Source organism: Neltuma alba, unplaced genomic scaffold (assembly GCF_004799145.2).
Source record: "Neltuma alba isolate B1F8T4 unplaced genomic scaffold, ASM479914v2 tig00006591_pilon, whole genome shotgun sequence".
Taxonomy (NCBI): domain Eukaryota; kingdom Viridiplantae; phylum Streptophyta; class Magnoliopsida; order Fabales; family Fabaceae; genus Neltuma; species Neltuma alba.
In genome coordinates, this window is record NW_021634506.1 from 31,871 (window position 1) to 48,933 (window position 17,063).

Genomic DNA, 17,063 nt, shown 5'->3' on the forward strand with positions numbered 1-17,063 from the left:
ACTGAAGTCAAAACAACTGATCCATGGAAAGGGGTTCGTTGTAAATTGTTTAATCCAAACAGAGAAGCTGACTAAGAGCAAACTAGCTTTGGTGGACGATGTCACTAGTGGTAATTTGTGTTGTTGATACCATGTTTGTGTGTGCGTGTGTCTCTCTATACACACACACACACACTTTCCTCCTGTTCTTAATATAAAATGTTGTTGACTAATTTGGAGAGGGATTAATTAAGAAAGCTAAACAACTTATTTTAAAATATTTATACTTATCGTTTTTCTCTAAACTAATTTACTTGACTTATAAACTGATATATAATCTAATGATAGAGAGATCAAGGAATATGTGCTATAATTAAATCATTTATTTGACTTCATTAATCTTTCCAGATTAGTCAACTAGGTCTTATATATTAAAAATCAGAGGTGCTTAGCATATGATTTTTGTTTATATATTACTTAGTATATGATTTTTGTTTATAGATTAATAGTTTTAGTTCCTATTTTCAGAAAAGCAGACACACGAGCCTAGTATGTCCACAATGTTAGCGAATTACCACAATGACTTTGATCCTTTTAAAGCAACCTCTACACCAATTTACCAAACTGCTACTTTTGAAATGGTGAGAATTCGATCTGTATTATATATGTTGATGAGCTCTTTAGTAATTGTGTGTTATTATTTAGTATCTCTATTATATTCCTTAATATTTTTTTTTCATATTGTACTTTTATACTTTTTCTTTATGCAGGTTTCTGCAACAGAATTTGGTCCTTATGGCTATTCTAGAAGTGGGAATCCTACCCGAGACACTTTGGAGAAGTTTGACCTTTATTCCTTGCCTTGATGAGTTTTTCTATATTTTGTTTCCCTTAATTTTTTTCCCCATCAAATTTCACTTAGCATATTTCTTGTCCTCAGGTTACTAGCGAAGCTGGATAATGCTTACAAAGCCTTTTGCTTCAGCAGTGGAATGACTGCTTTGACTGCTGTTTGTGAACTTGTTAAACCTGGTACATTGTTTTCTCATCTTAGTTTGTTTTGTTTATTATAAATCATTGAAGCATATCTTGGCATTTATACAAATATTTAATGAGAAACTAATCTGACATTATAATGCCTAATACATATACTGAAATCCATATAATTTTATTTTCATTATATAAATATAACAAGGACAACTTGTGCGCGCATATATATACATATATGTATATATAATTCTCTCATAGTTTTCATTGGAGACTATGTATGCATGCATGCTTAAACTATCTCAAAATGAGTTTCGGTGCCCATTAGAATGATGAACAACACCCAAAACTTATCACATTTAGACCATTCAGATCTGATTTGGATGGTTTAGATTTAATTTCCTTTTTATTTTTATTTTTAATTAAAAATCAATTTTTTAAAAAATGATAGTTAAGATATAATTGTTATTTTAGATTCTATATTCGTCAAAATAATTATTTTAAAAAATAAAATAAAAAAGAAATTAAGTCTAGACCATCCAAATATGATGGATGAGCTTGCGGCGTTGAAACTAGTTCAAAGTATCTCTTTTATAGTCATATTTACTTGTAAAATTCCAATGCAGGCAATGAAATCATTTCTGTTGAAGATATCTATGGGGGTTCATATAACTTCATAAACAATCTAATGGCAAGAAAGGAAGGAATCAAAGCGAAGTAAGTATGATTTCTCAGCTATTAATTAGGATATATATTTTTTCCTTGTGGAGTAATTATGGATTATGAAAACAAATTATTGTTGGATTGATCGATTCCTAAAAGATATAAAATGTGGTTGTATTATTATTATTGCTTTGCATGGACAGGAAAGTAGACACAAGTGATATAGAGAAGTTTAAGGAAGCTATGTCTGATAAGGTTAAGTTGGTGTGGCTGGAAACTCCCAGCAATCAGCTAAAAATATCTAATATCAAAGTGAGTTATTTTAATTTCTTTGTAGGTTTGAAGTGTTTTTTATTTTTTTTGTGATCCATCACTACATAATTAACCCTTACCAAGTCCTCAAATAATAATATGCATGACTTGTGTAAAAGCAATAGTGGCATTAATAATAAAAAAATCTCTTTAATTTTGTTGATTTATGTGCAGGAAATAGCGAGGATAGCTCATTTATATGGAGCTATTTTATTTCTTGACAATAGTGTAATGTCTCCTGTGTTAAGTCAGCCATTGGACCTTGGAGCAGGTATTTCATCATAACACACTTGCTAAGATTATGGAGTATATATATAAATACACACACACAAAAACAAAAACACACTTAAGATTTAATCACTAATTAAGTGATACTATTTTTTCCTTATTTTTTTGGTTTCCAGATATTGTTATGCATTCAGCTACAAAGTTCATTGCTGGAAACAGTAGTTGCCTGGCTCGTAGCCTCGCTACGAATAGGAAAGAGTAGGACGAGCTCTTTTTCTTTGTATTTTTTTTTTGTTCTCTTTATTTTCCATTTTTTATTCAACTGATCATGTGAACCTTTTTGTTCCCTTTGATTTTCATCGATCATTTTGTAAATTAAAGCTTGGCCGATCACATAAATTCTTTTAAAAATGCAACGGGTTGCGGTTTGTCTCCGAAGGATTCTTGGATATGTTTGGAAGGAATCAAAACTATGGCCCTGCGAGTTAACGAAAAACAGGTACCTAATAAAACATTATGTGCCTCATTGTTATACTCATAGTTTCAAGTCTATATGTGCACAACGTGTCTATTTTCCTTCTAATTTATACAAGTACGATTCCTTTATTTGACAAACTGGTTTGTTTATATAGCCCCCGTACGTATACATTTATATATATATATATATGTATATATATAATAGTTACAAAGTGAAATAAAGACAAGTTATAGAGAGACTTGTTAATTATGAATGCTATGAACGAATGGTTTAATTTTTGTTTGTTCACAATCGTTTTCCATGCTTATCTATACTAGTTTTATTCAAAACATAATATGATTCGTTTTTCTTTTCTTTTTGATATCATTGCTTGATTATTATAAAATTATACAATGTGGTTTGCATAGACTAATGAATTTTGAATGATGTTTTGATTTGGTCCTTTATAGTGACAATATTTATTTCTACCAAAAAAAAAAGTGAGTTAAGGTCAACATATTATATTTTGCAGAAAAATGCAGAAATTATTGCTGATTTTCTTGCCAAACATCCAAAAATAAAGGAAACAAACTATCCTGGTCTTAAGAATCATCCTGGATATGATTTGCATAAATCTCAGGTATACATATGTTACTTACCTGTTGTAATTGAACAATAATAATATTTTTGATATATGCCTGAAATGATATATATTTCACTGCAGGCATCAGGACCAGGATCTGTGATTAGCTTTAAAACAGGCTCATTACCACTCTCAAAGCAGATTGTTGAAAAGACTAAATACTTTAGCATGACAGTTAGTTTTGGTAAGTATTTTAACTTGGGCAATACACCTTATCATTTGCATATATTTCTTCACTTTGAGAGTTATTATATATATATATATCATAATTAATCAAAATCTTATAAGAAATAGGGTGTATAGAGAATATTGTTGTTATATAATGACAAATTTCATAGCTAGCATGCATGTCAACTTCTGTATGGTTTTTCGTCTGGCCTTGCGATTTTTCTAGTCGTCTAGTAAACAAGTCAAGTAAATTAGTCAATTATAGGGCACACGTGACATGATATATATAAATATATATATATATATATATATATATTTCTCTAGTTAATTTTGTTGTTGTCTATATAGGTGGTGTAGGATCCTCCATATGCTTGCCTTGGTACACATCCCATTCCAACATACCAGAAATGGAGAAACTAAGGATGGGTTTGACTAAAGATATTGTGCGTGTTTCTGTGGGAATTGAGGACGTTCAAGATCTTCTTCATGATCTTCATAGCGTACTCGCAAAACATGTGTCGCTTTGAATAATAATAATTAAGGATATTGATGATGATGATGATTTGGTGGTGCTTCTATTGTCATCATCTTCTTATTCTGTTGTTTTCTGTATATTTGCATTTGTACTTGGATGGCGGTAACAATTTGGAATATAATAATAGTATAAAAGCTTGTTAAAGATGATGTGGCCATTTTTATTCTCTCACACTTGTGTCTTCTTTACCTTTCTCTCTCTAACTTCTTCCTTGATTTTTATTATCTACTTTAGCATTTGAACACTTATATTCTATGCAATCTCCGTCAGAAAACCGAACAAGATTCCCCAGAAACAGAAAGTTCAGATTTAAAAATGTCTTCCTCAACAACAATATTTAACATGCAAGCCATGAAACAACCAATAAAACCTATATTATTCATGTATTGTTTATTCATGCTTCGCTATGGCTTCTTCTCTCTACGAAAACCAGATTTCAACTCCTCATTGATCATCTACTTGCAGAAAACGCAGCCACAGGAGGAGATATTGATGGAAATACGCTTTAATTTGATTACTTCTTCTTCTTCCTCTCTTCGTTCCTCAACTCTCTTCTGTCTCTCCAGCTCATCAAATGAAAGGAAACTAATGTGTTCTTCTTTGTGTGCTTTCGAGTTCAGCCTCTCCAACATTTTCGATGGGTTCAAAGACAAAAGGGGATCATCTATTTTCCACTGGATCATTAAATCCTTACTCTTTTCACTTGGAATCACATTCTCTCTCTTTTAAAACAGCGAACTTTTTTCCTTGCTTCTTTTGTCATTAGTGTCATTTGGCCTTTCTAATCGAAAACAGAAGGGGGGGGAGGGGAACTGATATTTTGTTTACTTATCCTCCCTTTTGTCCTTTTTCTCCTTGGTCCAAATACATATAATCAGAGGCCATTGGGTCTGGTGGAGAACATCTCAAGCTCTACAAGTTGGGCTTGGTCAGGGCCCAAATTTATTTCTGAGCTTGGGATGTGAATTTATCATTTTAACCACTTCTCAATTGTGACTTAAACACCAAATAAATTTTAAAAATTAATCATTAATACTTCATATGGATTTTCTATATTAATTAGATTCTTTTCTTTATGAAATAATTTTCCTAAACATTTCAGGCCAAATATTAATCTGTAACTAGTTTTCCTTGAATGTTCGGGAAAATATGTCCCTAATTCTCAGAAATTAACTTGAAAATTATCATAACTCTTTCTGGAAAATAAATTGCTTCATAATATTTATAAATTCTTAAATTCATGGTTTATGATTTTTCTCAATTTTTCTGGTTCCTTACATGATTTTAATAATTATTTTCTCCTCCCTTTACTTAAAATTTCACTTGAAAATTGGCTTTTTAGCCAAATACATCATTTTTTGAGATATTTTCATTTTATATAATTTATTTAGGCCTCAAAAATACCTTGAAAAGCTCTGTCCTATTTTATCAGGATTTTCTTGAATTGTTCTCAACTGTTTGGGCATTTTTTCATAATTTTATTTTGGCATGATATTTAATCTTATTATACTTTTGCCTCTAAACTTTTCATAATCACATTATTTAGCCCTACTATCTTTTTCCTTTTTCATGGTCTTTCAACTTCTTACTTACTCTCATTTAACCCACACATATTTTTCATAATTTTATTTTGGCATGATATTTAATCTTATTATACTTTTGCCTCTAAACTTTTCATAATCACATTATTTAGCCCTACTATCTTTTTCCTTTTTCATGGTCTTTCAACTTCTTACTTACTCTCATTTAACCCACACATATAGCATAATGTCTTCTTGTCACTTTTTTTGGTACTACGCAGGAGACAATTCTATTCAAAGTATTGTTGAGCACTAAATATGGGTTTTTTCTCAGTAAAATCACACAGTGAGGAATTAGCTCCCCCCCCCCCTCAAACTGAATGCAATCCCATTGATTTTTCACTATTTAATAGACATTCAAGATACTGGGTGTTATCCATTCCTGACCATCCAGGTGAGCGCCTGCTCTTCAATCCTCGAACCCAGGCTTCATTGTCTTTGTTAGAACACAAGCCCAAATGCAGTTCCAAGCCCAAGATTGCAGATCTCTAAGTTGATCTTCATATTTTGTTTTTCTCTAGAATAATCTGTCCCAGGGCTACGTGTCTCATTGTTTTTCATCACCTGTATAACGTGACTATATGGTTTTGAGCTGCTTATGTCAACTATGCATAAGAACATTTACATGAGTTAAAATAAAACTTATTCTAATATATTTATTTTCTATTACGTAAGTTATGATTTTTTTGAAAAGATTCTTTTGAAATGTAAACGCGTGCTAGGCTGAGCATTTGGGTATTTGGTTAGGAGAGGAGAAAGGACGCAATAATTTGTGTACTTGTTAGGCCGGGACCATTCTTATGAGAGCGACCTAGCTGCCATGCCAATGGAACGTCTTGGCATGTCATTAATTGACAAGGCCTTCTTTTTGGATATTGCTAATCGGCTGAAGTCACCCTTTACTAACTCGTTTTCAGACAAAGTACCTTCTCAAAGTACTCCTTAACTTAAAAATATGCATAATACTCCTCTTTTTTCTTTTTTTTAATATAGGACCTAATTATTAAGTTAATTTTGATTATAAATATAAGACATATTTCTCATAGTTATCACCCTTTACTAACTCGTTTTTAGACAAAGTACCTTCTCAAAGTTCTCCTTAACTTAAAAATATGCATAATACTCCTCTTTTTTTTTTAATATAGGACCCAATTATTAAGTTAATTTTGATTATAAATATAAGACATATTTCTTATAGTTATCACCCCTTACTAACTCGTTTTCAGACAAAGTACCTTCTCAAAGTACTCTTTAACTTAAAAATATGCATAATACTCCTCTTTTTTTTTAATATAGGACCTAATTATTAAATTAATTTTGATTCTAAATATAAGACATATTTCTCATAGTTATCAGTTTTTTTTAAAATTACCCCTACGGATACTCTTTCAACAATAATAAAGTAAGTGAAGGAGGGAGGATATTAAGAAAAATAATTATAGTGTTTTAAGAAAAATATGTCATATTTCTTATAATTAATTAACTTACTTAACTTTCTTAATCTAATCATATTAGTTAAATATGTCTTATATTAAGGACCGGAGGAATATGAATATATTATTTTTTTATTAAGGTGCAAATTTATCCCGAAAATTTTTACTTTGAAGCATTAGATAACCAAAATTTTTTTAAGTATAAATTTATTCCAAAAAGTTTAAAATCGTAAGAATATTGCCCCTATTATTTAAGAAAACTAACATTGACCATTAATATTTTTAACAGAAAACACTGCTATAATTTTAAACTTCTGGGGTACCTTTGCACAAAAAAAAAATAAAAACTTTCGGATGCCTAACACTCTTCAATAAAACTTTTAGAACAAATTTACACATTCACAATCACAGATTCAAGAGTCCAAGTCGAGTTTTGCATTGTAATATGTTGCTTGGATGGAAAAATTGTGCATCAGATTCTCTGGAGGAAACGGCATGCGGTGGGTTTCTTATTTTATGGTCGATGTTTTCAAGCTGCCCTTAGTTGGATCAACTCATATACTTTAACGTACAATATTGGGAATGGGAAGGGAGATCTTCACATGTAGTGTATTGACAAATCTCCAATCAGCTTACCTTCTTTGAAAGGATAGAGTTTCAATGTTGTTGGGCAGGACATTCAGTTTGTGGAATTCTCTTCTTAGTGCCCCGTTTGGTACCACTGAACGGAGGAGATGGAATTGGAATTGGCAATGGAAGTGAGCTTTTGGCCTGCCTGGCTTCTACGAAAGTGTCAATTCCATCAAATATGGGATCCAGCACTTCCTTCCAAATCCTTCGAAACGCAGAAGAACAAAGCCATTCAGAGCAATTTGTTTTGGGTCTCGGGGAAGGAAATGAAGATGATTTTTCTTTCAATCTTTCCACTGAAGTTTGATTTCACTGAGATTGATTGCTTCTGGTGCTTCATTTCTAATTAAATTTCTGGTTAATGATTGTTGTTCTTGTACATTGTGGATGTTAAAACTTGTTTCTGGAAATGGAACAATGAAGAGGAGGAGGATTCAAGAGGTTGAGAGGAAGACGATGGTTTGTTTCCCTCAGCTGAGAGTATTTTGGTCATTTCATAATATACATTTAAAACGATATATCACTTCCATAATCATAACAAACACACTTTAAAACCCACTTCCATTTTCACTTCAACTTCCATAAAACATTCTTCCATGATACCAAATAAGCCATTAGTATTAAAGTTGTGCGTTGCAATTTTTTCCCCCATCTTTGATCCAGGGCTTTTATCTTTATGTTCCTTGTCTTTTGGTTCTTTTCAGTTTGTAAACTCTCCTTTGACTTAATGCATTTCGTCTCTGATTAGAACCAAAAAAAAAAGTGAGTTAGGGTGATTATCTAACAACCAATTATTTTTTTAATTTAAACCAGTCATCCCGAAATCTCACTTGCGAAATATAACAAACGTAATGGAATTAAAAAATATATAACTATTGTTAACCCTTAAGAAGTTTCTATTCATTAAAAAAAATTAATTATTTTTTAATAAAAAATACTTCTTCGATCTTTAATATAAGACTTATTTAACTAATTTGATTAGATTAAGGAAGTTAGGTAAGTTAGTTAATTATAAAAAATGTGACATCTTAGAATACTATAATCATCTTTCTTAATACCTCATGTCCCTCTTCTACTTAATTATGGTTGAGGAAGTATCCATAGGGGTAATTTAGAGAAAATTGATAAATATAAGAAATGGGTGTTATATTTAAGACTAAAATCAACTCAATAATTAGGTCTTATATTAAAAACAGGAGAGTATCTAGATAATTCAACATAGTCGCAAGATAAGCGTGCGTATTTGAGGGGGGAAAAAGACAAATCAAGATTTTAAAAAAAGGGAGAGAGAGGCGTAACCCTGCACTCCAGTCATGAATCACGAGGAAGAAACATGGGTCCCAAGGCCCAACCAGGCCCACCAATAAAGTCCAAATATTACGCTGTCCCTTTTGGGTTTTCGTCTTCATTTCACACGACGCCCATATCAATCACATGCGACAGAAGCTGTCCGCTGACAGCACTTGTTTTACTAGGACCCCACTACTCCTTGTTTTGGAAACTTGCTTTTAAAACTATGTTTTTGTACAAAATGTGTTTTTATACGAGTCTATATTATTATTTTTGATTTTGTTTTTTATATTTATATTTTTTTTTCTAAGATAGTCTTTATAATAATGGTAGTTCTAACTAATATATTTGATTAGTAAGGATATTTTAAGAAAGACATCACCTATTTACTACAAATAACTAACTTAACTTTTTTTTCTTAATTTCTTTAAATTAGTTAACTAGCTTTTATAATTAGAACCGAAGGTAGTATATTTTTAACATAAAATTAATTTTAATATCATACTTTACTTTTTATCCAAACATCCTCTTAATATAAGATTTAGTTTGTAGTACAAATTATACTATAAATTATATTCTTCCGATCCTTAATATAGGACATAATTATTGACTTGATCTTAGTCTTAAATGTAAAACTTATTTTTATATTTATCATTTTTTGTAAGTTACTCTATTGATACTCTTTTAATTATAATTAAGTAAGAGAGGAATGGAAAATATTAAGAAAGATGATTATCGTATTTAAAAAAAAACATATCATATTTTTGATAATTAACTAACTTACCTAACTTTTTTAATTTAATAAAATTAGTTAAATATATTTTATATTAAAAACTAAAGGAGTATTATTTACACGAGAAATTAAATTTTATACTTGGCACCCGGAAGTAGTTCTGCTTTTTTTCCCCAAATAAAAGCTATTTGGGATCCATAATGATGAAACAGGTACTCTGGAGTCAATAATTGAATAATTTAATGTAAAAGATGATAGGCATATTCACAGGTCAATAGTTAAATAATTCAATACTACTTCCCGTCTTTAATATAAGACTTTATTTTATTTTTATCTCGGTTCTAATTATACGACCTTAATCTACTTTATTTCTCATATTTATTTATTTATTTCCAAAATAATCTTTTTAATAATAGTAGTTCTAACTAATACATTTGATTAGTAAGGATATTTTAATAAAAACAACACTTATTTATTATAAATAACTAATTTAACTTATTTTTTTAATCTCATCAAATTAATTAACTAGCTTTTATAATTAGGACCGGAGGTAGTATATTTTTTATTTTACATGTTAAAAGTAATATTTTATAGCATAATTTTAAAAAATTGAATTTGTAAGAGTGTCTGATCTAGACTTTCAATAACAAGTCATCTTTCAAAAACATAAAAAAGCTATATTAAAGAAGCATATTTTAAGTCCGGTAAAAAAAAAAAAAGAAGCATATTTTAAGCGTATTTTGGTAGCATTTAATTGTAGAATCACCATTTAATTTTGTTGAGCTAACTATTTTCGTTAGTAAAACTAATGGTGTTAATCAACTGAACTAAAACTTGATGTCGGCTTAGAGAATCAAACATATACTTCCTTAAAAAAATTAAAGGAATATGATTGAAACTAAGTGAAATTATAAGGATGTAATAAAACATACAAATATTTGATGAAAAATCAACTAAAACTATTTGAAGATTAGGTTTTCTAATATTATTTTATTAGCATGTCATATTTACTAGAAAAAGTTATGAAGATCAGAAGTGGCTACTGATAATTGAGAAGAATTTCAACAAAAAAATAATAATTGAGAAGAGCTATTGCAAGCCTTATCACTAAAAAAAACATGTGATTAACTATAGAATTTACTGAGGAAAATTTCTGTGACAAAAATTAGTGAAGAAAAATTCTATCGCTAAAAATTTTATAACGAAAATCAGTGATAGAAATTTCTGACGAAAAAATTATGTTGTTAAAAATTTATTAACAAAGTTTCTGAAAAATTGGTGATGAAATGAAATTTTGTGACTAATGCGTCACAAATATTAACGGCAGAAAAATTTTATCGCTAATCCGTCATTAAATTTAGTAATGGAATTTTTGTTAGTTACATGTTAAAAATTAATGATGAAATAATTTTTTTACTGCTAATTCCGCTAGTAATCATCTGTTTTTTGGGTAATGTATGAACACTTGAAGTTAGCAAAGAAACACACCATTTATTTCCAAAATTTCTCTAAATTATATTCATTTATTGCTCAAGAGTACACATTTGTTGTGTACATAAAAAAATGACAAAGCATTTTGCATTTTTATGAAAATAAATTAAGGAGATAAATTTATTTTTATATATAAACATAAAATTTTTTTAAAAACTGTGATCATATTAAAAAGTGTAGTTTAAGAAATTAGTAAAATAGGTTAAGAAAAATGAAGATGAAAGACGCAACAAGATGCAGGAAATAGGGGACAAATGAGAAGAAGACAAAGTGGTGACAAATGCCACCTGCTTCTGGCGAGCTGGCCCCACAGCACAGGGGACCAGGTGTAAGGAATAGGGGAGCGGATAACGGCGATCGCATTAAAGGATGAGGTGTCACGCAATTTTCACGTGATGCTGAGCTGTGGTATGGTACAAATCATGGCTGTGGGCCCAAAGTTATCAATTTTTTTTTCCTGAAACATAGGTATCCTCCTATTGGAGGTAATCATATTCGAGACACTGTCAGACACTAAATGTGGACACCTCTCTCAGCGGAGATTTGAACCCTGGCTCATCACATTGTGAGGGACTAGCTCTTTCCACTAGACCCAACCCCTGTTGGCTTTACATGTATGTTATACGCTCCTTTGATCCAAAATATATGCATGTATGTTATACACTCCTTTGATCCAAAATATTGGTTTTGGTCTTTTGGGTACCCTGTGGAAGAAATTCTAGGTTCATAATATTCCCTCCTCCCATACTCTTAAAAAAAAAAAAATTTGGTTTAAAATATAAGCTATTAATGAGTAATTAATCCTTATTTATTAATTTTGTTCCCGTAATTAATATTTCAATATGACTCTTTATATTTTTCTATTTCCTTTACAACCTCATTTAATATGAATAAAGTTAAAATATTTTTAATTTGAAACACATTTAATGAATTAACTATCATTTTTTTTATATTAATGAATTGATTAATGACTTTTATTTTGGATTGGAGGGGATACGATTTTTCTACCGTTATTAACTACTCCTTCCATGCCTTATTATAAGAAGCAATATTAAAATCATGCAATTTAAAATGTTAGTTAAAGCTAGTTAAAAGCAATAAGTGTGTAACATATATACATATTTTTTTAATTATACACTTGTTTGTAAAGAGAGCGGCGCGGAATCTCTCCATTGAGCCTCTATTTATATAAAACGCAGCGTTTAACATTTTTTTAAAAAAAATATACTAAATGCTGGCATGACTTGAAGGAAAATTTCTGCGCCAACCCTACTATTTAATGGGAACAGCAACTAGAATGATAATTTTCTTGAATTTACAAGAATTTACAAGAATGATTAAACGGTGGTTTACGAGAACAAGCAAACAAGGTTAGATAAAAATTTTCTCCAGCTGTTCTTATCTATGTTTTTTCCTCTTCAATGTTAAAATTTGTCTTTAATAATCTAGAAACTCTCCTATTCAAAATTGTGGAATTGTTCGTGAATTCATGGATGCCTAGGAGGAATTTCGTTCAAGTCTTACTTTTATATTTATTCTATTTTTTATTCAAACGTTGATTTTTCATAGTGATCTACATTGATGTTTTTTCTTTTTCTTTTTTTTTATGTTTCTTTTTTCAGCTTATCTTCAAGTTTTAAGTAATGAATACCAATATAGTTCCCATACTTGGTCTTGAATTTAATAATACAGAAGAGGCATGGCAATATTGGATTGGCTATGGGAGAAGAATGGGATTTGGTGTTAGAAAAGAAAACTCTAATAAGAGTAGAAAAGATGGTTCTATCACATATTATAGATATGTTTTTCATAAGGAAGGAGTGAGGAAACCAGATAAAAGAGATTTCAAAACTAAGAAGCCTCGACAGGAGACAAGAACGGGATGTGAAGTCAGAATGATAGTTAGAAAAGTAAATGAAAGATATAAAATTACTGAACTGTTTTTGGACCATAATCATTCTCTAGAGCCTCATGAAACTGTTCATATGTTGGCATCACAAAGGAATTTACCAAAAGCACAAGGCTATGCATTTGAGATTGCTGAAGATGTTGGGATTAAGCAAAAGAAATCTTTTAATTTAATGAATAAATATGCAGGAGGGAGGGCTAATTTGGGCTATACTAACGATGATGTAAAGAGTTATTTAACATCAAGGAGGAAACGAAGAATGGTTTATGGTGAAGCTGGATGTCTATTTCATTATTTCCAACAACAACTAACAGAAAACCCTTCATTCTTTCATGCTTATCAAATGGATTCAGAAAGAAAAATAACTAATGTGTTTTGAGCGGACGCACGCATGTTGATAGGTTATGCTTGTTTTGGAGATGTTATTTCATTTGATACAACATACTCTACAAATCATGAAAATAGACCACTTGCCATTTTCTCAGGTTTTAAACATTATAGAGACACAGTGATATTTGGTACTACTTTATTATATGATGAGACCATTCAGTCTTTTGAATGGCTTTTTGAAACTTTTCTGGAAGCACATAAGAAGAAAATGCCATTTACTATATTTACCGACCAAGATGCCGCAATGGCATGAGCCTTGAAAGAAGTGATGCCATATGTATAGCATGGCTTGTGCACATTTCATACTAATAGAAACGTGGTAAAACATCTTGGAAATTTAATGAAAGGTGACTCTCATTTTTAGGGTAAGATTAGTTGGTGCATGTATCACTGTGATGAAGTAAGAATATTTGAGGAAGCATGGAAAGCATTATTATCAAATTGTAATATAGTAGATAATCCATGATTGATATCTATTTACGAGTTAAAAAAAAGTAGGCAGCATGTTATATGAAGGACTCAAAGACTCTTGGTATTAAGAGCACATAACTCGGTGAAAGTATCAATTCATTTATTAAAAATTGCACAAATCCTAAATGGGATATCAATCAATTCCTTGAAGCTTTTGAACAAGCTGTTGTGGATAAACAGTATAATGAATTGAAGAGTGATTTTAACTCACATCAAAAATTGCCGAGGTTGATTTTGAAGAGTTCAACTATGCTTCAACAACTTTCTCAAGTCTACACTCCTCCACTTTTTGACTTGTTCTAGGAGGAGTATGATCTACGTGATGCTATCTGTATAAAAGAGAGACAAGAAAGAAAGATAAAAGAATATGATGATGATGCTATTGTATTCGATTATGTTATCACAAGGATTGATAAGAAGGGAGAGTGGAGATTGACATTTGAACCACCAAGAGAAGAGAAGGAGGCTACCATTACTTGTAGTTGTAGTTGTAAAAAGTTTGAACAATGGGGAATATTATGTTGTCATGCACTGAGGATATTATATGACCACGATATCAAGCTACTTCCACATAAGTATATTTCAAAGAGGTGGACAAGAGAAGCAAGATGTGGTGTGGTGTATGATAACAAGGGAAAGGAAATTGAGGTTGACCCTAAATTAGAATGCTCAAATCGATATAAGCAATTGTGTCAAATGCTGATAAAATTAGCAACTGATGCATCTGAGTGTCCAGAAACTTTCTCTATGGTTCATTAAGCAGTGCTAGAAGTTCGTAATAAAGTGTCTGCACTTCTTATTAAACACTCATCAAATGGTGTTACCAATGAAGGTGATATTGATAATGATGATAGTAAGAATGATGATCAACGTATTGGATTCAAAAAGAGAGAATGCAAAAAGATTAATAAAAGTTGGGTTGACAAGCCTAATATGAGAAGAGGAAAAGTTAAAAATTTGAAAAGTTTAGTAATAAGTCTTCGCAATCTTCAAAGGTAAAAATTTTTTAGATTGATTTTTTTAAAAATAAACAGCAATATAACATCATGTTTCTTTGATGAGATTTTTTTTTTAATATTGTTGTAGAAGACTCAAAATACATTGGAAATAGCTAGCTCGTCAACTCTAGTACAACATGATAAACCTACATCATTGTCAGTGCAACATGGTCCTGTTATGTCATGTACAGTAGTGCCCGTGCAATATAACCCCCTATATCAAATATACCAGATCAAATGCAACATGGTTCTAGTACGTCATGTGCACCATTGCCAATGCAATATGGCCTCCTGTTTCAAATACACCAATTCCAGGGCAATATGGCATCTCTGTGTCAAACAGTCTACCACCAATGCAATATGGTCCCTCGATGTTGAATACACCAATGCCAATGCAACATGGTCCATTGATCTCAAATACACATGAACTAGGTCAAATGCCATTCACAACATTAATGATGGTGAGTCTCCCATACTTCAAGTCCTTGAGCAGTTTATTTCAAACATATTGTGATGTTTTCATTTTATTTTTTGTTCTTGTAGAGTCCAGCGGATTATAATGTAAAGTCACTTGAAGCATTAGAATTTAGTCAAGCATTTAACAAAGATAAATCATATCTCCACATGAAAATATATTGAAAAGATTGAGATAATTTTTTCCAAATAATTTTTTTATTACAATAAAATTACATGACATTTTTTGCTTATAGACTATATTACATGTGCAGTTTCACAAATGAACTTAAATCCTCCTAGATGAAGTCATCCAGCTCAGTTCTTCTTGTTCATGCTAGTGCTACAATTCATCTGTTTCTTTTGTGCTTCCTTTTGCTTCCTCATTTGGATTTAGAGTTAACAATTTTTTAATACTTTTTTTACCTGATAACAATTTTTTAATACAAATTATGCATTTTATTAAAGCACTGAGTAGAGTAATATTGGTTTAAAAAAAAGAAACAATTGGGGATAAATTCCTCATTACAAATTTAATTAGCAAATGATCTCTGTGATGATTGATTGCACAAGGAAATATTAGTTGCACATAAAAGAAAGTAAGTTGCATAAAGGGAATATGATTTGCACAAAATATTATTTAGATATAAGGGATTAGTTTGCGTATAGAGAAGATGACTTGCACATAAAAGAATTTCTTTTGCATAAAAGGAAATTGAGTTGCACATCGTATAAAGGAAGATTATTGCTCGTAAGAGAAGATAAATTACACACAAATGAAATTAAATTGTACATAATAGAAGTTAAGTTGCACAAAGTCTTTAGATCCCATTTGCCAATTAAATTTTTAATAAAATATTTATTTTCAATTTTTTAAATTACTTTCTTAATACCGCTTTTATTTTTTCCCAATATTTTTTTATTATTTTCTTAATACCGCTTTTATTTCTTTTCCCTTGAAAACAACGTTTAAGTGCTGTGGTTTGTATCATGGTTTGTCTCTTTGAAGGCTTGAAGTGAGGCCAGCGTTTAGTTTTTTTTTTTAAAAAAAAAAAAGATGTTAGACACTGCGTTTTATGTAAATGGAGGCTCAATGGAGATATTTATCAATAGAGAGATTCCGTGCCAGTAAAGAGAGTACATGAAAGATAACAAGTAAAAAATTTATTATTGAAAGATAATGAGTGTCATGTATTTAATAAGGATAAAAATGAAAAGACTAATTTAAAAGTTAAAAAAAATTGTTTTTATATTTATAGATACGAGAAAAATTATTTAAGAAAATGCTTTAAAAAGGCATTTAAATAATCCAAATTTTTATTTGGGTCATTAAATTGGTCAAATTCTTAACCAAATCGCATGACCTAAAAAAAATTTTAAGATTTTATGGAATAAGTCTAATGCCTTTTTTATTATAAACCAAAAGAGAAGAATTTTATATTAACATATTTCATTTCACGATTAACACATTTTAATTATAAATTAACGACTTTCTATCTCCATAACATATTTGCACAAGTTTTTTTAATAAAATTCAATCACAATAAAATCTTAAAAATACACAAGTTCAATTACGCAATTGTCAGGTTTCAATTCTAAACTAACAATTTTATGTTTCCCTAGCACAATTACAATAAGTTTTTAATAAAACTTGATCATAATACAACCTTGACAATTAACATGTTCTATTTCACAATTAACATGTTTCAAATA

At 30.3% G+C, this 17,063-nt stretch overlaps 1 protein-coding gene across 1 annotated transcript in view; it reads left to right on the plus strand.

The window, feature by feature from the left end:
* Window positions 1-518: 518 nt before the first annotated feature.
* LOC114750639 (cystathionine beta-lyase, chloroplastic-like) overlaps window positions 519-17,063 on the plus strand; it is a 32,988-nt gene continuing 16,443 nt past the window's right edge. The window contains exon 1 of the mRNA XM_028939235.1: window positions 519-620. Coding sequence (XP_028795068.1) covers window positions 531-620 — 90 coding nt within the window. The 5' untranslated portion in view covers window positions 519-530. The remainder of the gene's footprint in view (window positions 621-17,063) is intronic.